The 26,441-nt window shown below is 43.7% G+C and overlaps 1 protein-coding gene across 3 annotated transcripts in view; it reads right to left on the reverse strand.

Annotated features, from left to right (window-relative positions):
• The window catches only part of elmo1 (engulfment and cell motility 1 (ced-12 homolog, C. elegans)), a 91,154-nt gene that overhangs the window by 16,984 nt on the left and 47,729 nt on the right, over nucleotides 1-26,441 (reverse strand). For 2 of the 3 annotated variants that reach the window (XM_030063456.1, XM_030063457.1), the window contains one exon: nucleotides 11,438-11,574. In XM_030063456.1, coding sequence (XP_029919316.1) covers nucleotides 11,438-11,574 — 137 coding nt within the window. Of the gene's footprint in view, nucleotides 1-6,208; nucleotides 6,682-11,437; nucleotides 11,575-26,441 lie in introns of those variants that run through there. The other variant, XM_030063458.1, reaches the window with a different exon arrangement.

The following is a 26,441-nucleotide window of genomic DNA, read 5'->3' on the forward strand; positions in this document are numbered from 1 at the left end:
GCCAATCGACTGTCGCCGCTGCTCCATTTACCTAAGAGGATGCTAATGACATCATTTACCAGCTGTCACTCAAATGCTCCACCCGCCACTCAAGCCCAGGCGGGAAATCTGGAGATTGCGTTGGAGAGGCACTTCGGTGGGCGAATAATCAGGCAGTAATCACAGAATAATGACTTTGCTGCCACTCCCTGAAAGCAATCAAAAAGTCAATCTCACATGGTGATGATGGGACCGTCGCTGAAGTGAGTTCTTGTATTTATGGCCACATCTCGGTCCTTTAAGTCAGCAAAACAAGCATGTGGGCCCATTCTCTCTCACACACAGAGAAGATGTGTACACACACACACACACACACACACACACACACACACACACACACACACACACACACAGAGATGCACGCAAGAAATGAAGCACTCACTCTCACACACAATTCTCCAGCAGTGATCCTTTCTTTATAAGGGGCAGACAAAAAGAAATATAGGGAATCCATTTCCTTGCTATTGAAATGGTAATTCTATTTTCCCTTCCCTGCCACCACATCCCATGTTCAATTAATTATTATCTACTTCAAAGTTGACCATGCTGTCTTTAAATGTGAAATAATGCCACAGAGATGGACATGAAAGGATGCCTGTCTCTGTTATCACAGTGCGCAGAGTGAGGGGGTGGGTATGGGTTGTATTATATTTAGAAACTGCTAAAAATGTATTGCATAAAAATTGCAGCAATGTGTATTGGTGAGGAATTGATTGGACTGAAGAAAATAATAAAAAAAAAAAACATGTGGTTGCAGCCTCATGGCTTTAATACTTTAATTTGTTACACCATTACAGTACCAACATTTCAATGGCAAAGCTGCCGTCATCAAATTAAACCATTTAGACTGTTAAATTCCTATTAAAACAATGTAGCAAAAAGCAACCAACACATCCATTTTTGCAGAACCATGTGTTTTGAGACACTGGCTGTTCTGCCTGATTCTCTATCCAAGGGTTTTCCATCAATAGGGTCTTGATGAAGCCATTGGAGCAAATCTTCCCAAATTCATAAGAAAAAGACGAGCCTTGGCCATCCTTCTTTGCACGTGCGCTCACCCTTGTATGTAGGCCCCCAGATATTGTTTACTTCTGGTTTCTATTTATGAAATGGCAGTGACGCTAATCTGTGCCAACAATGCCAACTGTGCCAGCTTTTGCTCTCTGTCACCCCCATGGTCTGTGTGATAGGACTTTTGGGGAGGCACAACAAAACGCAGATCCACGTCTGACAGGCTGACAGTGCACACACGCCGGCTTTGCTTTGGTCACAACACAGTGAAGCGCTTCAAATGCTCCCCGCTGGCTTCCGCTACAAAAAAGGCCTTTCTGAGCCAACAGTCCGTTACGTTCTGCATGTCAGCTGTTGTGGATGTCACTGAGGTGCTTACAGAGGAGACATTTCTAAAGAACTTAGGATGAAAAATAACATTAAGCCAGTGATACAGGGGTACATTTTTTTCCCCCCAATGTAAACGGGTAACACTGCCTTCAGCGAGGAGTTTTGTCAAATGGGATAAATTCAACATGGATCACATAATGACCAAAGCTGCTGGCAAAACAATCTATCAGCAACGCTTCAAAATGTTCCCTGTTTATCATGATCTCTAGAAACTGGCACTCCGTAGCATCCCAAAGCTTCGTGGATGTGACCCTTTATGTTTTTGTGATAAAATGAACATGGAGACGAGCAACAAGCTGCAGGGAGAATGGCATGAAGAAAGACCTCTCAAGTGGCAAAGCTAAGAAATAATAAGAAACCATTTGTCTTAAGTGCTACTAGGATCTTAAATGTAACTAGGATCCATACTTATCTCTGCACACATGGTGGTATTCCTGAGACTTTGCAGCAGTGTTTCCACATTATAGGTCAGACTCAGGTACACTTAATTATAGCACATTTGTACACTGTGTTAATGATGAGGGCACTGCTGAGATTCCTCCTTTTTTCATTTAATGTATATATGTCTTAGATGCTGAAATGTCACATTGTGGACAATTATATTTTTGTGTTTCTAAATGTTTGTAGGCACGGGGGAAATTTCAGAGAGTGTGAAATGGGGTTGGGCAAAACTATCACTGGAAAAACTTGTAGAAAAACGGCCCGATTATCAATTTGTCAATGAACGGTGCTCGTGCACAGTACACTGAACTTTATGTCTTGTTAAGATTCTCTCTCGACAACCTTGTCCAGGCTCTTTGTCAAGTCTCTTAGGAGCAATTGAGCGTGGAGGCCGTGGTCCCATCCATTAAAATTTCAATTATATATCTACCCCAGTGTCTGGAATGTAAGGGTATGACAGGCACTGCATCCGAGTGTTTCAGTGAAATGCAGTCGTACAGGGTAAATATAACTTCACAGCGCCAAGTGAAAGGCAGCCTTTTCCTCTCTCTCTCTCTCTATATGAATGCCTTAGGGACATGTTTGACAGCATTTCTGCACTGCAGGGAACAAGACATATTGTAGGCAAGACACACACACACACTCATTCACTAGCTATGCAATTCCACCCCTTGTCATATACAAATACACATTAGAAACACATACACAATCACAAACTATATGTACCTATCAACTGAAATCCCCCACCCTAACTTAATCATGTGCATGCAGGCACACATGCACGCGCACACACACACACACACACACACACAAAGAAACCACATCTGGCTGGTTCCCTGGAGACCTCCCTCCATCTTTCATACTCGTCCTTCCGCATGAGTGATGCAGGTTTAACTCCGGCTGTTGCTGCTAGCTGTTGTTGTTGCCATATTTAGCGGGCCAACGCTGCACTCCCTGACAAACTGTCAGAGGGTTTTTTCCCCCAACAATCAGCTCTATGTGAAATGTAGCATGGGCCATATGGGTGATCTAAGACTGAACTCCCCTGGGAACTGCCACTTGCTGTAAATTTATCAAGAAATGCCGATGAAAGCCATGCATTGACCTTGGCTTGTGCACAGCAATATATTAATGGATGCAATAAAATTATGTAGCTTTTGCATGAGATATGAGAGTCTGCATAATTATCCCAATGGGATAGCTAAAATGCTTGAGATTAAACCCCATTCAAGGACATCAAATAAGGTATTATTTCATTATATGAAATAACTCTCATCAAAGACAGGCTCTACGCTAGAATATACCCACAATGCATCACAGCAACTTGGCTAAGCAGAGCCTATTCATTAAATTATCCATAAAATATGCAAATGCGGCCCATTTTGACCAGCTAGGCACACTGAGGCAAATGCTCAAAGTGAGTAAGTGCGACTGTGACCCAGGCTGATTCCTCAGCATGACCCATAGGGAGACAGCTGTTGAGTAATGGACAGTCGGTGTGTTTGTCTCTTTGCCTTACATGCACACACAGTCATCGTCCCCAAGGGGAGAGCTAAAGTGTTTCAAATTAAACCCTTATTCACGGAGTAATACGTCGAGGCAGGATATCATATGACACAGTTGAACGTAAGTACTAAGGCAGCATCCTAAATCTAGTCGTCTCCCTCTTCAGTGGTCTCTCCGCTGATTTGCGGTGAGCTGTTACTGAGGAGCGATGGCGGTATCATTACCTAGACGTGCGCGGAACAAAACGTTAGCTTTGCATCTCCGCTCATGCGGCTCCGATGGCTTGATGCTAATGGCTGATGATCTCCCTGGTCTGATTAGTGCACACGAGCTTTGGCAGGGGACTGGTGTTGCCTGAGATCAGAGATGCCCCTCCAACCTCCCACCGCCACCTTTTTGGGCTGTGCAATACAACAATGCACACACACACACGCACACTTGAAAAAAAAAACCAAACATACAAAAACAAAGAAAAACAAACTCATAAAACATACAGGCCCTTGCGCGCGCGCACACACACACACACACACACACACACACGCTCACACAAAGACATGCACACACATGCACACAAAAAACAATAAAGCAAACCTTGTTAAGAGAGTGGGAGGTGAAGCAGCCAGGCAGAAAGATATAAATAGCCTGTCTGAATTTAACAATAGGGTTGGAAGAGAGAAGAGGTGTAGGGGGTCGATAGACACAGAGAGAGAGAGGGAGGGCGAGAGAAGGGGGGGGGCACGGAGATACTCAGAGAAAGAAAATGGGAGAAGGCAAGGGAGAGAAAGAGCGATAGGGAGAGAAAGACAAAGATAAAAAGAAGAGGCTCTGAAAGAGAGAGAGAGGGAGGGAGAGAGGCGCGGAGGGCAGGAAGATGGAAGCGGCAGGAGAGGTAAATAAAACCTGTTTGGAATGTGAAGCGGCAGGTCTCAATGCTGGAGAGAAGCGGGGGAGGGGGCCACTTCGCCGAGCTCTGATAGTACTCATAGATGGACTGTGTGCTGCTTCATGCGAGGCACGGCGGCAGCAGTCACAGTGGTTGGCATATGGCAACGTGTGCTGCGTTTTGACTAACCGCCCCGAGCCGCTTCCAACAACCAGGGCACCTGCACTCACATTATTGTAGTCACATCGCCTGCGCCTGGACACGCCGGCGACCATTTCATTAATCATGTATGCGCGCCTGTTCACCTTCTAGAAAAGTGGTGGCATTGTCCCGTTACCTCAATAAAGGACAGAGTCAGAAATCATTTGCATTGATTTGCATTAAACATCCTTAATTGATTTGCCCGGCGCCGCCTTAAATTAAACTGAAATGGTTGATCCGCACTGAATGGCAAATCAGTGGCCCTTAAATGCTAGCTAGAGGCCAAGTCTAGAGACGGAGCGGCGAGCAGCAGATGGGGGTGCGCTAAGGAGGGCTGAGGAGAGGAGGGTCTATCGGCAGCAGTCGTCCCGCTGGGGCTTTTGAGGATTGCCATGCGCATAATCCCACATGGAGCAGGTCAGGCTTCAACATGGCTGAACAAAGCAGATTATCTACTGTACTCTACATTACCCCAGGCCAGAGTAGAAATGTTATGAAAGACCAGAAAAAAGGCCTTTGGTTAACTGCCACAGTACATTTAGACATTTATAATCGTCATTATCCAGAGGGACTTCAAATGAGTGAGCAGGATGGGGTTCAATGTCTTGCTTAAGGGCACTTTAGCAGGATATTAATATTGTGATATGAGACTAGACATTGTCGGGAATTTCGGATATTATCTGGATATAACGTAATACAGCATTTAATGTCTTTTCCTGGTTTTAAAGGTTGGGATACAGTTCTCTTCTACCTGCTTCATCATCGCATCCACATTAGTAATGATATTTATCAAAAATATCATGTAAATCTCAAGCACCAATAGTGATTGCTGCAATATCATCACAACATTGACAGAGGTAGTCAGTCAAATAAATCGTGATATTTGATTTTTGTCCATATCACCCAACCCTACTTGAGAGACTGAGCCCCGTTAGGCGACAGTACCTCTGAGGTTACCCCGTTTGCTTTGTGGCACACAGCCGCGCAGACCAATGATAATAAGTGCATGAAACGGCAGTATGTGCCGTGTAACACAGATTAAATCAGGTAGTGGACTTCAATAACATCCACTGGCACTATTTCACAGACTCGGCTCCCTAGGATGTGGGATTGGCCTTAATCTAATGCTCTGTCAAAGCCCCTCCGGCCAAAACAGTGGTTGAAGCTCGTCCAAAGCGGAGAGACAGTGAGTGGAGCGGCAGAGTGCAGCGGTAGTAGTGGCTATGAATTCCTCTGGTGACAAACGGTGGGTGTTGGTGATGTAGAGTAATCCCATTCACAACAAAGCCCAACCCCCTGCCGCCCTGTACAGTGGAATACAAATGATGCCTGAAGTGTGAGAGTGTGTGTGTGACGGATGAACAGGGTGTGTATGTGTTTGCATGCTTGGTGATGAGTATACTGTGTGTGCATGAGCATGCTTATCTAGTGGATTACATTGGTGTGACTGTGTGTGTGTGTGTGTGTGTGTGTGTGTGTGTGTCTTGGTGGAGCCGCTGTGATCTGGGTCCTAGTCTAACCTGCTTACGCCTCACCGAGTCCGCACGGCCCCATCTGTCCCTCTCCATCTCTTCTTCTCCCTCTCTCCCTGCCTTTTCCTCTCCCTCCTCTGCATCCAGGCAACAACACAAACAAACCCTCTGTCACCTTCTCCTCCCTCACTACCACCCCCCCCATCGCTCCTGCCATCTTCGCTAATTGGAAAACACCCCTTCACCCACACTTCTTGCTACTTACATGTAATCGTCACCTCCATGGCTGCGAGTGCTGCGTGATGCTCTCCACAATGCCTGATGAATCCCCGTGCTCTGGCCCGAGAGGAGAGTCGGAGCGCCCGATGGGATGCAGGGATGGACAGAGGGAGCAGATGGCTCCTTGGAAGAGAGGTGCAGCTGATTGTGGAAAGCTAGCTTTCGCGTTAGCCCCAATGTGTGTGTGTGTGTGTGTGTGTGTGTGTGTGTGTGTGGGGTCGTCTGTCAACACGACTCGTCCTCCTCCTCCTCCTCTTGTTTTTCCTTTTTCTTCCTCTCCTCTTTGCCACTCCTTACTTCAGTCCTGGACTCACTCCTCAAGAGGATTTCCCCTCTTTTTAAAAGGGAACAACAAACTATCCCTCCTTCTCAACTCTCCTATCTTCCTCTTTTATTTTGTTTCTGTATCTCTAACTCCCTTCCTCCCTCTCTCCCTCTGTGACTCTGAGAGCATCGGCCAGGCTGCTCTGCTCCGCTTATGTTGATCTCCGGGCTTAAGCTGTGATTGGACACGCCACGAACAGAGGCGCCAATGGGGCTGTGGCTTACGGATCACATGGTAGATGGATGTGTGTGTGTGTGTGTGTGTGTGAGAGAGAGAGGGAGAGTGAGGAGAGAGAGGGTTAGATGGAGGGGGAGGGAGGGATGAGAGAAGGAGCAGAGGGAGAAGGGGGGGGGGGGTATGGTGAGTGGCTGCAAGCCGCTACATCACTGAGGGATTTTTTTTTTTTTTGAGCGCCTGAGTGGAGCGATGGAGGCTTTCTTGTGGAGGGGAGGAGGAGGAGGAGAAGAAGCTCTCAGCACAGACGTTTGGATGAAGGGACGCCAGGCGGTGGAACAAAACGCAGCTTCTGACAGACACTCTCACACACGAGCGCTGACGCACATAAACACAAACATACACACACACACACACACACACACAAGCGGAGAAGTGGCTCCATCTTGCCGAAGCGGAGCCAGAGTGGAGTAGTGCAAAGCAGCGGCGGTAATTGGACAGGGGTTGCTATGGAAACAGGGGAAACGGTTGCCTGACGGTCGGAGATGTGCCCTGGGAGCATCAGACCTGCCTCCATTATACACACACGCTTTATGTGCACACAGCATAAACACACACACACACACTCTCTCTCATCCTCTATACCCACTTCACTACCTCCTTTTACTAAACACTCCATTCAAGACATCTGACATGCATTAATGTATGATGTCTGTAGGATGATGTGTGTGTGTGTGTGTGTGTGTGTGTGTGTATGTGGGGGTGTGTGTAGGCTTAAGTGCCATGGTGTTAAGCCTCGTTTATGCCTTTGTGCCTGTGTTTTATATGAGCATAAATGCATGCAAGAGCCTGTGTCTTTGTGTGTGTGTGCATGTGTGTGTATGTTTATGTGTAAATGTGGGGCGGATGGGGAATGCTCAGTCAGCCATGAAGAGCTAGCCGCTGAGAGAGCCATCAGTGCTTTAGAAATGCACCCCATGCTCTCTCTCTCTCTCTCACACACACACACACACACACACACACAGGCCACAGCAGAGCTCAGCGCACATCCCAACATCAATGAAACCTGGTAAAGCTGGTTTTGTATTCCACACCTCCAAAAGCTCAGCGGCATCAGGAAACCTACTTCAACGGTAGCTGTGTTTTGATGTGGACGACCTCATAATTGTCCCTGAGACAGATAATTACCCACCCACCCACACACACACACCCAAGCAAACACACAGTCCTGCATGCATGTCCATAAAGCATTTAATGCCAACACAGGTACCGCATACATCCACACTGACACAAATGAACAGGTGTCTTTGTATTTGTGAAAGAAAAACATTCTTCTTTTGTTTATCTTACACAAAAAGCAGTGCATGAGACGAAGTGATTTAATATTGATTAATACCAGTGATTTAAAAAAAATAATAATAATACAATTAAGAATACAAAAAGCATAAATAAATTCTGTGAATTTGTTACGCTGAAGGTTAGAAATGTAATCCCATTGTGACCCTCATGGTGTGCAGATGGCAAGCCAGAATGAACCTATACCAACCTCATTATGTGTATTAATGCACAAAATCTTAGCACACCCACATTATAATACACATTATGCAGCGAGGATGATAGATATGTATTCTTTGACCAGCAACTGTAGTGATAATAGTAGATGTGGCCTTCTCCAACACAGGCAGGAGAGATTCATTGTTGTATGTCAATAGTGGACCAGTCATTTCCAATCATTGTTTGAACAATATCAAAGCATGACGCAGAATTTGGTCTATTGCAAGAGGCTAACACACAGAAATCGTTACTATGCAGAAATAACTCGCACAAAAGACATGAGGTGAGTCAGTGATTATAGGCAAATCAGGACAATGTTACATCACTCCTCAAATGTTACCTTTAACCTCTTACTGTGTGTTACAAGCTCTATATCTCACTTTTTTTCTGAAAGGGCTCCCACTGGTCCCTTTATCCCTACTGTGCCTAGAATTATTTCTAAGGTGTATAATACCTTTAAGTGTGTTCATTTTATGGTATACCTGCTCAACTTTGTTTTTTTTTTTTTTTTTAAAGTGCTGGATATATCAATAAAGGTTAATATTAGGATTATTGTTATTTGCCTATACATATGGTACATTACTGTAGGCTTTCACAGAACTCACACCTCAGGCTGCTACTTCAATCTTTTTGGAAGAATTTTTGAAATACTATACAGGGCTGGGTTTTTTTCATGGAATGTCAAAGAACAGTTCATTTGCAGTTTAACAATCCAGTCTCTTGTTAATATGAATTGCTGGTGGATAGGAAAGGGTAAAGGATGACAACTTCGGCCATCACCAGAGGATTTAACGTCTTGACATTGTAAATGGATTGTGTATACAAATTGGGGTTTGCGTTACAGGCTGAAAGTGCTATTCTGTCCACGATTTAGCTGATGGGAAGCGCTTGAGACCAAACGGCCGACTATTGACAGCTTGCTGCTGGATTTCAAGAGCCAAAGGTGCTGTGAGATGAGGGATGAGATGGGGGGAGAGCAGAGGGAGAGGGAGGGGAAGCCTCATCTATCCCAACTCAATTGAAACTGACTCTCATCTTCCAGGGAGGGTTTTGAAGGATGGGCTTGGATAATAGGATTCCTGGCCTAGAGAGGTGTCTGTGTACGTGTGTGTGTGTGTGTGTGTGCGCACGCGGATGCATGAGTGCATTAACCCCCCCCTGCCCCCACCACCAGTCATCAGAACTACTGCAAAACATGGGATGTGCTAGTCATTTCAAAGCCGATTAGTGCCGGTGTCATCGGTCCTGGTGCGACTATCACCAACTCGCACAAGCGTTCAGTTCATTAATATAATATTTGGGCTGACATACATTCTGTGTTCACACTGACAGCTTCTGCCGAGCCTTCGTGTAAACACTGAGACACGGCCTGAACATTTAAAAGCACAGATGGCATTTTGTGAGGACTTCAATCGATTATAGGTGCATGTGACATTTATTCCAAAACTGCCGCACAATAGGGCTAGCTTTTTGAATTTGAAAACAACGTGTCCTGATTCTCCCCTTGGCCGCTTTGATCAAAACCGCCCCACTGGGTCTCAGAAGAACCTTTTTTTATACCAATAATCATGTGAGGCAGGCAGTCCTTTCATGACGGGTGAGAGCTGCTGTCCAAGTTATCCTCGAAAAGCTCCATGTTCTGCCTGCTGCTAGTGTCAGTCAGTGTGGCTGACGAAACCTCACAATGCCATCTTCTATCACTTACCTTACGGCGACATAACAGAGCATGATGCAACTCCAGCATAACTTCATTTGTGCACTCTAACCGTCTCCACAAACAAAAATAAACTTGGCAAACTTGGCAAACTGCTGGCAATGATTAGCAGGGGACTCTAGAGGGTGAGCTAGTACTTAATCCCAATTATAATGTTGGCCTCATGGTGCACAATATCTTTATCTTAATAATGATACTACTATTACTAAAATAATAGCTATGTGACAATAAGGGCTGTTGAGAGTGTAGCAACTAAAGCAAATAGAGAAGCGAGGAGATGTCTCACTCTGTTACCCTTTAAAATGAGGATCAAAGTCAATAAACACAAACAGGACGATCTTGTGAAGATTTGGCTGGGACGAACGAAAACAATGAAAAGGGAATGGGGCATTTGTAGCCTGTGCCATTGCATGTGGCGTTCAACACAATAAGATAATGATAATTATTTGACAAATGAGGGAAAAAGCGAGTGACATCTGTTGACAACTACAACTGAAGTCCAGTTGGATTCACAACATGCAATGTCTGTCTATAAACACTTTGTTACTATCAGGGTCTGGCAAAGCACGCTGGCATTTCCTGAATGAGCCTACTTCAACATCAGCCAGCTTAGACAAGTTTTTCATCTTGAGCCAGCCTTCACTGAGCTCCAAATGAAGACGCTGGAGCAAAATCAGCAGCACAACCAACAGAGACAGTTAATGTGTTATGTCAGTGGGAAAAAAAAACACAATGCAGAAAAATGAGGAATCCAAAAAGCCCCCGAGATGTGTACGCAGTTCGCTGCCTCTCTCAATCTCTTCCCCGAGCTGACAGAAGGGGAAAAAAAAAACTGCATTTCCATGTCTGCGCATCTTAATCAGGCCTGGATAGCTGGCATATATGTCTGTGTGCAGGCTGTGTCATCCTAATAACTTATAGAACTTGAGATATGATTATCATAATTGTAATTATAGTGAGATATGGTTGTGCTGCTGCCTGCCAATGTCCAGGACATAAGTACAAGGTCGATGACGTGTGACAGAAAATGTAATGTGCCATGGTCCTGCATGTAAAAGCCGAAGTACATTGTAAAACAGCAAAGAAAAAATTTTTATATATATATATATATATATATATATATATATATATATATATATCCCAGCATAAAAATGTTATCAGTGGGTCATACTGTTTGCAATCTGTGAGTCTGATAAATGTTATCCATCACAGACTGTCTTTATCTATTGTTATCCTTCATTATGTATCATATTTTTGTTATTTCTGTACACCAATTATTTGGAAGTGATAGATTTGATCCGTTCGTTGGTAGATGTCTGGGACACAGCTTTATTAACTCGCATGGCAGAGCTTTTCTCCATAATTTCAACTTGTGTCACATTTTAAAGAAAAGCACTTGAAGCAACTCACGCCCACCACCCTCCAACACACACAGACATGCAGCTTACCTTGTTGAAGTCTTCGCTAGTGGCCCTCATCTCCTTCCAGGTCTTGTTGAGGAGCTGGATGCAGATGCAGAAGAACTCCTCGAAGGAGCGGTCATGGGTGAAGAACATGGGGTGGAAGTCATGGCAGTTTTCACTGGCTGTGGGGACAAGAAAGAAAGATGGTCATCTGCTGTGCAGGTACAGTTAAAAAGAGAATGAGTGAAGGTCAATTTAGAAACATTTCTTTTTTAACCCTTTGATGCATGAATTATGAAAGCCTGAGTCAAGATTTTTTTCTTATGTGTTTTTACTCTTCTTAGGGCATGAACACTTTTGTGAGTCTCCATACTTCTTCAAGGATGCAGGACTGGTATTACCATGTCATGATACTAGTATTAATATGTTTTCAGCAACAAGAATTGACAGTTTCTGCATAAACCTCGATGGAGGGGAGCAGCAGAGAGCATTCTAACAGCTGATATGCAATTCCACCATAGAAACCATTGCATTTAGGAGAAATGACTTTAAAACAGCTGTCCACTCTAGTGACCGCTATGCGCCAAAGGGTTAAAAAGGTTAGCCTGATAAGGTTTTGTGGAGGGAAGGGGGTTGGGATTACAATACAATAAATTAAGATGGACAAACCACTGGTGGGTCTGTGAGGAAAATGATACACAAAAGCTGTTCGTTTTCTAAGGCCTCTGTCCATTAAGAAAGCCTAAGCTGATGAAACAAAGCTCATGGTTGCAATCAAGTCTTCGTTTACATGAAATATGCATGCATCATATTTAATGCATGCACAGTTTATATCCCCCCTCATAGAAAACCTTCAACAGTCATATTACTGACTCATCACCATAATTAGTTTAATTTTGTGTGTAAGCCAGTGCTGGAAAGAGTACTACAAATTGTTACTCAAGTAGAAGTACTGTTACTTTTGCTGACGTTTTTCTGCTGTGAAATCTACTGCAGTAAAAGTAAAAAGTAGCTCATTTAAAATGTACTTGGAGTAAAAGAGTCCCTTTTTCAAAACATTACATTCGTTAGCTGGGATCTTTTCCATGCAATTATGAAAGGATTAGAGAACACATTTCAAACTACGGTGCATTGTGCAAAATTGCTGAGGGATGATTTAAGTGAGGACCTTATAGACTCAACTGACAAATGTGCAATAGGAGCGTAATATGATGGTTGAGTCTACATGTTTCTCATCGCCAGGTCAACTCATTGATATTCCACTTTTTTCCCCCAAATCTGGTCCTCACTTACATCAATGCACCTTTTACTGGAAATTTGGAAATAACAAGAAGTAGAACCAACAAAGTAAAAGCAGATTCCTCTTCTCATCTTTGCTGACTGAGTGTTTTGATGTGAGAGGTTCTTGTCTGTCATTGATCATTTGTTCTCTGCAATGGATGTGATTTAAAATGCAGTGAAGTGCAGCACTCAAGCGAAAATGTACTTAAGTAAAAGAAAAAAAAATTACTGACCTTAAAAAAGTCAAAAAAAGTACAAGTACACAAAAAGCTACTCAATTACATGAGTCAATGTAATTACTAACTTCCACCTCTGCCATGCAACACATGTGATGACTAAATTCTCTCAGTTAGAGCTCTACACGTCTCAAAAGTCCTGAAGCCCAAGCCAGACCCGTGCTCACACATCCATGTGTGCACGTGTTCAGAAAACGTGAGCCAGTTGGCCAGAGCAGGTCCGTTCATTTACATTTCACATTTCTCCTCTGTTCAGTGACCCATGCCATATGGTGGCCTTTGATTCAGAAATTTCTAATTGGGCCTGAAGAAATGTGGCCCTTGGCCTGGACCTGAACACCTCTGACTAACACTCAACAAGAAGGACTAGCACTTTACTACCAAAGTTGTGAATTAGGTAAAGTCTTGACACACAGCACAAAAATTTGGATGTATTTTGAAGATAATTTTCCAACAGAGAGCGGGTTCTACCATAGCAGTCCTGTAGTTTATAGTTATGCTAATATGATAAATGATTCTCTCTTTAGCTGGAAAGCCTAAAATCATGAGGTTCATACATGCTCAAGATCCGGAGTGAAACTGCACAGGTCCTTCACCTCCAGGAGGTCTGTTTTCCTGATAGATGAGGAGTAGTTTGTAATATGGCATGTGACAGGCTGTTCGTGAGAGATAATCTTACTCTGGCCTGCAGGTGGATTTTCTGAGCCCACATTACAAATGTGGCAGGAAGTTGATGGGTTTATAGAGGTATGAGCTCCTTCATAACCTCCCCACAGAGAAAGAGATACTGCTCCCCAGCGCAGCGAGGCTCTGTGATATTGAAAACGCAGCACCTTATCATCATCAACAACAACAACAAAACATCCCTTGGAGGCAAATTGTGACCTGCCTACACTGCTCCAAACTGGACTAAGGTGTGAGTTTTCATTTTCCAAAGCCAGAGATACCTTACTCTATTTATTAACAATGTATTGAATCTTCTCAGTCACCAGTGTCTGTGTATGTGTGTGTATGCGTGTGTGTATTTGGAATGAGAGCAAGAGACGAGAATTGAGAGGCTCTTAATAGAGTGCCCGAACAATATTAAGCAAGAAGTACAATAACGGGACTTGACATTCATTTGAACTAAATTGTTCTTCCTCTTGTCTTGGCGAGATGAGAGGAAGCCTTGAGCCAAAGGTTGCTTCATTTAAAGAGTCTTGGAGCAGCGCAGCAGGGGCCCGGGCCCTCCACAAGCAGCCATGAAATTGGATGGAGGGGGTCAGGCGGCAATTGAAACTTCACAGCATAATGAATGATGCCCGCGGGCCAGGGGCATTGGGACCCGAGCCTTGATTTGGAGCGATGGATGAGGGATTAAGGGAGGGCTGGAAATCCGGTGAGCTCTGCTACCAGTGCCATCAGTCCATCAGGAAGCTAATGGAGGTGAGCCAAAACAGATGCTGACTGGCTGCTTAGTCAACAGGACATTGCCCTCAGGGACGGACAGAAGACAGAGAGAAGAAGAGAGCGCGGATAAAAAAAAATAAAAATAAAAAAAAGAAACACTCTCCTTGCTCAATCAAATTGCTTTTTTTTTGCAGACTGGTATAGTGGGAGGGTGGGTTGATGCTAAGAGTGACCTCTGGGCTAACTGGGCTGTTTATTGATAGGACCAACACAGCCCTGAGGTGGCAAGGTGAGGGGAATTACATGTCAAGGCTGATTTGGGAGATGCAGACAGTGAGCGGTCTCATGGGGCTCTGCAGAAATTTCTCCTTCCTGAGGCTTTGCAAGCCGTGCTGAGTCGCAGAGACTTTCATTACCTCTCACTAGGCTCGGCAGGACCTGAAGCAGCACAATGACGGAGCCAGAAAAACATTATAGCATGTTCAGGCGAAGCTCATAAACAGTGCTCTGCATTGTAATACTCTAATTGGCAACTAGACCGCAACTTTCCCAAATGGTTACAGCGCAGATCTCTGAATATTTAATCAAACAAAAATATTTCTCCTACAAAGCAAATAATTAAAAAGCGAGAAATCTGGGCCACAACCAAGCTTCATTTGAGGCAGACTCTCCAGATGAAAAAAGTGCAGAGTGAATGTATAGACTAACATATTTATAGTTATAGGAATATAGCCTGGAATTGTGGGCCTCTCAAATTGATATACTCTGACTGTATACAAATGACTTTTTTTTCAAATAATATAAATGAATGACACATAACTGGGAAAACCAGCACAATTTGCTGGCTCCTCTTAGTATTCCTAGCCCGAAATGCCATGACTGAATCACTCTCACCACTGCACAAATGCACTTAAAATTATCTGCATGAATGGAGATGGCACTGTGTGAGTGGAAAGTCGTGTTACTGTCATTAGGTAACTATCATTTTAAGCCTCAGCAGCATGAAAAGGGTCCTGGTTTTTACACAGCAATGCTTATTTTGATTGACACTGATGCTAAAATGATTAAATGAAAACATCTGCTGCACAAAGAATACCTCCCATCTAATTGATTGGGATACTCTTGCCAGTTGTGCTGGCAGGGCTTTGCAGCTGGATGGCCTGAATAGGAAGACCTCGTCTACTGTGGCTCAACATCATTAGACCGAACATGACCTTAATCTGAGCTCTCCTGACTCCAGCCTCTGTGGTGTGTGTGTGTGTGTGTTAAAGACAACAACCCCTCTTTACACTACAAATTGCCATTCTTATCTTCACATTGAGGATTATGGAGGAAAATGTCATTTTATGAGGGAGAAAAAGACACGACTCAAACAAGAAGGAGAGGAGAAAAGGAAAGAGTTCTCGATGAAGGACAGTTCTCTATTCCCAGCGAAATATGTTTTTCAATTTTGGGGCCACTGTGTAAGACTCTGTTTCAGCAGCTACATGGTGAAATATTTCCATGATTGAAAATACTGGCAAGAAAAATGACTGATCCCCAAAATGTTGACTTACTTTCCACCACACACCACTAACTTGGCGCTGCTCAGGGCAAAAAATACGCCAAACAGCTGCCCTGATAGAAGGATTACAGATGCAAAGAATATCCTCAAAAAAGGATGCTGGGTAACATTCCAGTGCCGCAGTGTTGTGATTTTCTCACTGATGTGAGAGCTAATCTCTTATTAGAAACAGGGCTCTGGGTATGATGACACTACCCCATTAACGGTGAAAAACGCCCCTCCGAAACAGTTCCAAGTGGGTAAAGAAAAAGTCACCTTGTTGAAAGAATTAATTTCCTTTACTGAAATACAGAACATTAATATGGAGTGCCACCATTTAAATGGCTCAAGGCATCATTGTTCAGTACCTCAGACTAGCAGTGTGCTGATAAATGATGCAGTATGCATGTTAAGCAAGATTAAACAAGTACATATCACATATTCCATTAATTAAATAGCAATATATCCCTAAACGCAGCCGGCTGGGTTGAATTCCTGTCCGTTTTAAATGATGAAGTGTCACATCATATATCTCAAAGGAGACCCACATGTTTGAGGGTTTTAGGCTTTCCCTGCACTTGTTTCATTTTTAACTTATCCATTATTGTAAATTCTGTTGTTGTTTTTTTTTACGTGAAAATAAATAAATTTAAAAAATAATGCAACCTGTAAGGAACCTGGCAAAGAAACTCTGCATCATTACGAGCTATGCTACATTATCGGACCATGTGCAACACCAACACGGTGTCTCTCAGCTGATTGAAACCATGCATGTGAATCAAACCTGACTTCCTTCCTTCCCCTGAGAAATGGCCTTCCATGACACAGCGTTTAGTGTCCCAGTGTGACATTGCGGGGAAATGGGGTGGACGACTGGACACATCAACTGCCTGAGGAGGCCGAGGCTTTTTGATGGATGAGTCACAGGGCCAGGGGCATGAACACACAGACACACACACACACACAGACACACGCACACACAAAATGTACTCTCCTTGTAGCTGCATGACATGGCACAAAACAGCAGGGTAGATATGGACTTTCTCTCAGTTAAAGTCTCAACCAGCCATAAACGTCACAGAAAGAAAATGTCAGCTATTTTTGTACCTCTTTTTTGGCAAAGCACATGGGTTTGGAGCAGACAATTTAGACAGATGGAAAATGGACCGCAATGGGTGTACTTAAACCTATACGCTTTCCATCCATCTGCATAGTCAGACATTAAGTGTCTGTAACACCCATAAAGTAGGTAACAGGACACTATGATGGCCAGTTTATGTTCTGCTGGACCATATGCCCACGTGGATCCTTCACACTGCCAACAGCCAACCTAGCAGCCTTCATCTCCAGCAGTTATGGGACAGCATTTCATGACCATATGCCACCAAGTTACCAAATGGTGAAAAGTAGATCAACCAGTGCTGCAAGCTGGAGGGGAGAACTCAAACCTCGCAGAGCACAAACACAGAACACACTGCAGCTCACTGACCAAAACCTTGCATGCCCAAAAAACCTCTGGGTATAAAATGGCTTACTTTCCTCTTTAGTGCTTGAGCCTTTTTGTGATACACATGGGAGCAATTTGTCTTTTTGTTCCCCCCGCCTCCTCAGAGAGGTCAGTGTGCAGCATTAACCATGCAACAGCCCTCATGGAGCAGGCAGGGAATCGAGATGGGACGATATGAAAATTCAAAAATCACAATTAATGTGACCAAATTTATCACTTTTTTTTTTGGCATTATCGTGGCAGAGTTAAATGTGCTAAAAGTGTTACATAATTACTAACACACACTGAAATAATTTATTTCACTGTTTTGCATTGAACACACACCTGAATTATCAGGACTATGAAATGCTTGTGTTAAAATAATAACACAACCACTGCCCTGTGTTAACATATAAAGTATTAAATGCACCCCACCCAACTCAAAAATCTCTAGGCATTACACGATCAGGATTTTTGGGGCCGATCACGATCACCGCTCACCGATCAGTGAGTTTAAATAAACCGATCACCGATCCGATCACATGAGGGAGCATGTGTTTTATCTGTCTCAGACACTTTGAAGAAGTCCCACACCACCGACATGTTTGTTTGAATCCGACAGCGAATGATTCAAGATTAAAAAAACTTTATTGTCAGGGCTCAAAGCTAACATGGCGGTGGTGTACTTCTTCGGAGTAAATGAGACAAATAAAACACTGCAACGGGAGCATCTGCAAAAAGTTTCAACATGACATTGACATCATTGATCGGATCTGCGAATTAAGACATTACAGCCGATCACACAAATTGCATAAAATGCAAAATATTGGCAGATCCGATATAGCCGATCAGATCGGTGGAAAGCCTAAAAATCTCTATCATGATAATTAAACTATCTCCAACTGACAATGGCAAAGCTTATTTAACAGAAACTGGCAATGCCAACTCTCAATTAAAAACTACAACTAAATAAAAAAAGAGTTCTGAAATTGGGAACTGGGGTTTAAAAATAACAGTGGCATTATTTCACACACAAGACTAGAACTTTGCAAGAACTGTGCTAGTAAGATCTCTCTTCATCAAACTAGCCTCTGTAGGCCGAGAGAAGCTACAAAGTCAGTGGCTGGATGAAGAAAGGGGCTCGATCAGAGCACTGCTAGAAAAGCCTCGCTCCCCAGAGTCCCAACACGGCCTGATGGGGACGCAACGGCTCACAGTTCAGAGAGTTCACAGAGTTCTCCTCCACTCATTTTCTCAGTTTTCACTCCACCCATCCATCCATTTCTCAGCATGTGTGTGGGCGAGCTGAGGTCAGAGGTCATAGCCATCTCCCCGAAGTGAATGTGTGACTGTGTGCCTGTGTGTGTGAATCAAAGCGTGACTGTGTGTGGGACAGCTGTCGCCTGTCATGCTCTTATCAGACTCCATTCAACGTGAAGGCTCGGAGGCTTCTGTGACGTCAACTCAGAGCTAATTACTCAACTGGCCACCACACAGAAGAGAGCTGGGGACGAGAGATGTGACTAAGCTTCATGTGTTTTGTTAGTGCGTGCGTGCGTGCGTGCGTGTGTGTGCATGTGAGAACGAGACAGAAAGCAGGAGAAAGATGTGTGGGCAGAGTGCCACCCTGGCATCTGTCAAGGTCCGGCGAGATAAGAAAAGTAGTGCGCGTGTGTCCGTGTGTTTTTGTTTGTGTGCACAAAGTAAGAGAAACAACCCTCAGAGTCACCTTGCAGCCATGCAACATGATGAATACACAGTGAAAGGTGTCATCCTCACACTAATTACCATACCAGCAGGCCCCGATGTCCAACTGTGACAAGGGGAGTGTTTATGTGGGTGTGTGTGTGTGTGTCCAGTGTGCAGCGTTAGCAGCATCCTTCCGGTCCAGTCACTGTCCGTGTGCGTGCAGGATGCCAAGGCAGCAGGTATGGAAGGAGATGCACAGCACAACCGGCTGGATGACTTAGCTAGCTGACTGTGTACTTCGCATGCTACAGTAAACAACAGCACAGCAGGAACGCCACAACAGACACTGGCAACAGATACTGGGCTCATTCCAGGCTAAAATAAGCTATAAACAACATTTACTACATTAAAACAGGCTATGTTGTGCTCATTTCACTCACTGGACTGTTCTAATTGAGAAAAATGATTTATACAGTATCCCTGTTTTATCCCATGACATCAAACTAATTCACCTGGAACTGTATCACAGCTCGTGCAGTAAACTTGAACCAAATACGTCATTACTATTTTGGTCACTGTATTTATTTATTTTTTTAATTAGCTTGGCACTCATGTAGTTTAAAGTTACAATAATAAAGAAAGTACGTGACTGCAGGAGGAAGAACCTTTAGTCGATGTGGATGAAAACCGAGCAGAGTCAGTGTCTTATTTCCGCTGTGGTTCTTCTCATTATGTAACTAAACCATTTTAGAGCGCAGAGCCCCAACAATGGTCAAGACGCATTAGAGGACAGACGGAAAGCGAGGGATAGGGGAGCAGCGGGGCGGGGGGGGCGGGAGATGGGGAGGGTAGTGAATCTGTCAGAGCTGTGGCCCGAGAGCCTGAGACACGTCTCCAACCTACTTAAAAGTACTTTTGCTCTCCCAGGGGCTTCCATAACTTAAATACTTGTACAGCAGCATCTGGCTTCTACTTTTCCAGTCAGTGCTGCCAGATGTCATATATAGTAAAAAAGTATAAAGCATGACTCATGTTCATATCACTTACCACATGATGTATCATATATTTGGGCTGCAGCGTGCAGGACAATATGCCCCTCATGCCAGACACTTCCTAAGGCAAATCTTCAGACAGTGTGACTCACGCTTACGCAAACAAACACTCTCACCACAATCTGTCGTAAATGTGAGAGTTGGCCCAAACGCGGAAACACAACTATTTAATCAGAACAAAAGTACACGAAATTCGCCAGTATGCATGCACATATGGACATGCATGCAGTCCTACACACATTCTTGCAGAGGAATGGTTAATGCATGAGCATAAATGATAAATGCGCATATACCAAATATGAAAAGCGCTTATCTTAAACGGTTTTCACCAGCACAACAAACAAAACAGCAACTATAAACAACCTACTTTTCGCCATTCCAAGAGCCCAGCTCCCAGATGGCAGAATTTAATCAGCTCCATAAATGTATTCAACTCGCTATGCGGTGTGTATGGTTCCGTTGTGCATGCACTTTGTGTGTGTTTGTAAAGCGCACAGTGAGAAATGTCAGACCTCAGCTGAGTTCGCCCTTGACAAGGCCTGGTATTAAGGGGCCTTTAGGGAAAACAGCTTCGGCTGGTTGAGAACGTGCTATACGGAGGGGGCAAGTGGTAGTGACAGGTTGGTTTGAGTTGACTAAGAGAATCTTCTGTCTTACTGCTGCAGAAACATCGATGCCGAATTGATTCCAACAAGCTCCAAGTAGGAAAACATGCAACTAAAATGAAACCGGGCATTTGCTGTCACAAAGCGGGCTGTTTCCTCCAGCAGCCTCCCCGCCTCAGTCCAGCAAGGACTTGTGGGTCTGACGAGGAAACGGAAAAGTCTGCAAAACACCGATGATGCTCAAAACCTCACATGCTCAAGTAACCATCTGTCAAGTTTGTTGTTGTTATTTGTTCACACCAATGTGAAAAACCCTTTGCTGGTACAGCCTGTGCCCGCGGCTATGAAACAGAAAACCCCCGAAGAAAGTTTCTCCTTAAACACGAGGCTGCAGCTGACAACTGTGTGAAGCGGCTGCCGACAGGCAAACAGAGCCACATGCCACGGCTTGAAGGATGTTTGGAATTCAACACCTGGCCTTTCCGCCCCTCGCCATCAGCCACTTCTCTCATGATTCAAAGACGGAGGCTTACAGGAGGATTAGCAGCTAAAATCTTGAGACTTAGCAAGTCATTTCAAATGGGATCAGTTTTCAAGCTAATGTTCAGCTAATGCTAATGTTAGCATACTAATATTAGGCCCGGAAATAAATCATCAGCCCACTGATATCTCCAAAGAAAGGGTTTCACTTTTAAAAGAGGAAGTAACTGCATAAAGAACGAGCTCACTGAAAACGATTAATGCCAGAGGATGTAAACATATAGAATTAAATACACTCTAATTCCACATGCCATTCCTCCGTACATAAAATGCCAATAAATACCAGTACCAATTCAAAAACAAACTTACCTCTTGGAAAATCTTAATTTTGTTCTTTTATGATTAAAAGAACAAAAAAAATTTTTTTTCAAATTTTTTTATGATTACAAATAATTGGCTCCATTATTTACACTTAGGCAGCAGCATGTTCTGCAGATGATTAAGGTAATAAGCGTTATAAGCAATTAGTTGTCAACATGGAGCAAAAAGGCCACTAAAATAGTCAGAAATATAATAAATCTATACACGTGATAAACTGCAACAGTAAAATGTAAGACATTAACATCGCAAAATGAACATTATTATTAACCACCAATAATTAACCAGTGACATATTTTAAACTGATGACTGAATGGTAATATTGTCTAATAATGTATTAACTCGACATATTACATTCAGGCAAGATATGACATCATTGGTTATTATTAGTATTACAACAGTTAAAATATGTTGCACTCCTTATAAAGAAATATTCAAGAGGCGATTTGATAATGTAAACTGAAGTGACGTTACATTTCAAACCTATTCACAGGAACGTTGTTTGATTTTTTTTAAAAAAGTGATTTTTTTAATTTGCATACCTTTCAATACTGCCTTCTCACCCCAACATGCCATCTTATTTTGGTCCTGAGTGTGAGTTAAGTATGTATGTGTGATATAACGATACCCCTACGGCGTTTTATGGACCAGTCCAAACACATCACAGCGTTTCAATCTCACAACATGACATTTCTCAGGGGCTGGAGAACAGCATGTGTGTGTGTGTGTGTGTGTGTGTGTGTGTGTGTGTTGTTTGGGCACTGCGGGCATGTCAGGAATGTCATTACAGACGGAATTGTCCAGTTAATGAGTTTGGATGACTCTGAATCCCCCGCTGGGTCCAAACACATGCACATACACATGACTACAACACAAAAAAGACTGAATATGAAGGAAAATCACACCAATCTCGCCCTAAGCAAACTCATCACTGTGGCACTTACATACAATACACTGATAAGGCAAGTAACCCCCTCTGCACCAGTGTAAGCTTGTTTCTTTTAGGTCAACGCATGACTAGTACAGTTTCTAAAGGTGCTCATGTGTAGCATTTGACCACCAATAAATCATTACTTTTCTCCCACATAATTACAGTGAACACACAAGACTATTGCTGAGTTGATGGGCAGCCTCCACCAACCTCTATACTGCATTTTATGAGTGCCACCAGGTTGGATATCAAAGGAAATATGTTGCCCCTCTTTACAGCACAAAGTGTTATCACTTCACCGCACAAAAGAGGGTACTGTTCTTCCCACGAAAAGCAAATTATTTGTCTTGCACTTTAATTATGAGTGACACCAGAAAGAAGGTAATGGAGCAACATCCTCTTTGCAACAGGAAGCAACTGGATATATAGGAAATGTGGTCTTCACTACGTGAGACACAGGCTACCAATCTGCTTGTTAAAGGTCTAATTTGTTTATTGTAATTCTAAGTGATGCAGCAATGACATACTGGCGTGTTTAAATTCTACGCAAAGCACCTTTAATATCTGTGCACCACTCAGTTTGGATCCCAGATTGAGAAAGTTTAACAGCCCCTACTTCTGACATCACATCAGAACTGCCTCAATCACTGGCCACCGTTTCCCAACGCAAGGCTCAAATCCTAATGACTTGCATAACAGGAACCCATAAAAGTTAATATTGCCCTTGGACAGAGAACAATATAAAAATCAATAAAAACACCCAAATAGCAAATCAATCCAAATGGAACTATTCCACATGATGCATCGTGCTCGTGTGCTGTGCTGCCGAGCCGAGCTGAGCGGCAGAGCTGTCCATGGTGCTGTTTGCTACTGCAACACGGGCCCCTGTTCTGACCTTGGCTGATGGCTCTCTGATGGGAGACACAGTTATGAATATCAGAGCATCATTCGACTGGGAGTCTGGAGCCTGCCCCAGCCTGCCTGGATGTCTGGGTGTGGATGCGTGCATGTGCATGCCCATGTGTGGTCCCTTTTGGCTGCTATGTGGGGTTTCATCTGATGACGACTGTGTGTGTGTGTGTGTGTGTGTGTGTGTGTGTGCTTGTGTGTGCGTCCCTGGGTAGACCTGTCGCAGCTCACCACCCAGCTCTCCATCTCAGTGAGGAGACGCCACACCGTGAATCACTAAGCAGACCCATTACTCACCGTGCCGGGCCGTTCTAAATAACTTCATAAATATTCCATGTGCTGGCTTGAACAGGGGTGTCGGAGAAGTCATGGCTTGGAGCCTGACCGACGCAGATTCCATTAAGCCACATGTTCCAGCAGGAACAAGATGGGACAATTAATCTTTTAGGATCAGTGGCAGAGCAACAACAAGAAAGGCAGAGAGGGAGGGAGAGAGGCTGCAAGTTAATGGGAGAGAGTGAGGAAGTGAAAGAGAGGGGATGGAGAGAGGAGGCAGACAGGGAGACTGACACCTGGATTGTGACATGAATTGTATGACAGCTGACTCACCCACATGAGCCCCCCCTCACCTCGCCCCTCCAGCCCAAATCTGCATAGAAATATCTCAGCAGCAACCAAGGACAAAAATGTCAAAACATCTTTCTGTGGTGTCATTAAGTGAAGTCAGGGTTGGATGGAAAAAAAATGATTTCCCCATGACCTGAAAGAGCACTGAGACATCTGTCATGGCATCAGATTTTTGACAAGCTGTAAAGAGCTGCTTGCTCTCTTTTTGTTGATACCAAGTTGCTGTTTGCTTCTGCTCTAGTGCTATTTCTATCAAATTCAAATGTTTGGAGGGGGACGGCGAGACGGCATGAAAGCATGGGAAAGGATTACAAGTCTGAGAGGGACAAATGTTCTTTAGAAGCACAGAGAGAACAAAGAGGGAGCCGAAAAGAAAGAAAGAACAGTGATAAAAGTGAGAAAAATTAGGAGAGAGAGAGAGCTTGAGGAGGCGAGAGAGGGGGAAAAAAAAGCAACTTCAACAGCCTTCAGCAAATCCAGAATCCCTCGGCGTTTCATTCTCATGAGAAAACAAGAAGAGAGCGCCTGGCCCCTGCAAGAGCCATACTGGCATTTCACACAGACAGAGAGAGCAAATGATCCACCAAAAAGTCACCGCCGTCACGATTAATCCTCTGTCTCTTTCTTCTATCTTTATCCACAAATGGATAGTGGGGAGTGGAAAGGGGCTAAAAAAAAAAAAAAAAAAAAAAAAAAACGAGCTGAGAAGAACTTCTTTTTCTTGCACCGGGGGTTTAGACTGCTTTTAAAGAAACCGATTTAAAAAGGCAACCATGACTTTTTAATGGAGAATTACAGAGTGCTGCTGTTCCGAGTTGGTTTAATGACGTTTGAGGTGTCCACCAGCCAGACTGCATCGTGGTTTTGCTCTGCACCATGAATCATTTAGAGGGTACAGCTGCCTCGATGGCTGTATCACCCTGTCGCTGCACACTTTACCTCTCCTGCAGTGGTAAAGTTGATTTGTGAAGGGAGAGGAATATCCCCCATTTTTATAAAACATCCAAATGAGGAGAAATGTAAGCTGTTAGACTTCAAAGCGGGACACAAAAAAAGCTATATTAGATATATATTAAGGATCCTGAGGCCATATGTTCCCCTGCAGTATGACATGGGTCTGATAAAGGAAATTAACCAGTGGAAATTCAAAATGTCATATAGCGTCACACGTTAAGCCATAGTGAGGCGCAGTACCACGGCCTCTAACATTACTTTGACTTAAATACCACACTATCAAAGTTGATAAAATGTTACAGAGACACACACACACACGCTAATGTCCTCATTAGTGTCATGTATTTCACTGTTTCCCTGTTAAAAGGTCAACCAAATGATGACAGATAGTCAATGTAGAACCCAGTCATTTCTCTCCCTTCTTCCTCCAGGGAAATGCATGCTCATGCCCCTGAAACACACATACACACACACACACACACACACACACACACACACACACACACACACACACACACCCTCCACTAATGATCAGCCGTTATTCACTAACTATCTACAACACCTGTCTGCCCCACATTACAACTGTCTTACTCATAAATTCATTTGTGTGTGTTACTATACGCGGAGCTAATGGAGTGTGCATGAAAATGCACTTAGTGCTCGACAAGGGAAGACGACAATGCAGCTTAGGACTTGTGTGGGATGCTTTGGCTCACTCCCTTAGGGATAAGATACATAATATGCTGTGTGTGTGTGTGTGTGAGAGAGAGAGAGTGTGTGTGTGCGAGTGTAAATATTTACTGAAGTTGTGACAGAGACGAATGGGAACATTAGGATTTAGGACACAGTAAACATAAAAATATATCTGAATATAGTCTCCTGTCTCCTGTCCCCGATGATTTAGCTGCATCTTATTTGTTGTTTTTTTAATCTACACATATAAATAATGTTTTTCAGCGTGTCCTCGCAGATGACCCACTTGTGTAAACGGGGATCCTGTCGCGTCCGGTCCAGGTGTGCATCTGTGTGTGTGTGTGTGTGTGTGTGTGTGTGTGTGTGTGTGTGTGTGGTCTGTGGAGTGTTCATTACAGAGCTATTGATTACAGTCTATGATCTCATTATGGCAGCATACAGTATCTACAGACAGACGGGCCGTTCCCTGTGGATGATGGGTTCACCATACCAATTTCTGCCACACACACACACACACACACACACACACGCACACACACACACACACACACAAACATAAATATTAATGGTAGGTTTAGTCTCCTGTGCTAACAGCCTCAGAAAAGAGGCCATTATACAGCCGTTGGGAACAGGAAGGCCCAGGACAAGGAGTCAAGGTCACTGCTTCGATTCAACTCTTCAGCTCTAGCATCCATCAGAGTCACTTGAAATTTTTGTAATGTGCAGTGTGCATCATAAGAATCATGATTGGTTAGTTATGGGAGAATATTTTGGGGCAGAGCGTGTGTAGGTTTAG

Source organism: Myripristis murdjan, chromosome 11 (genome assembly GCF_902150065.1).
Source record: "Myripristis murdjan chromosome 11, fMyrMur1.1, whole genome shotgun sequence".
In the NCBI taxonomy this organism is placed as follows: domain Eukaryota; kingdom Metazoa; phylum Chordata; class Actinopteri; order Holocentriformes; family Holocentridae; genus Myripristis; species Myripristis murdjan.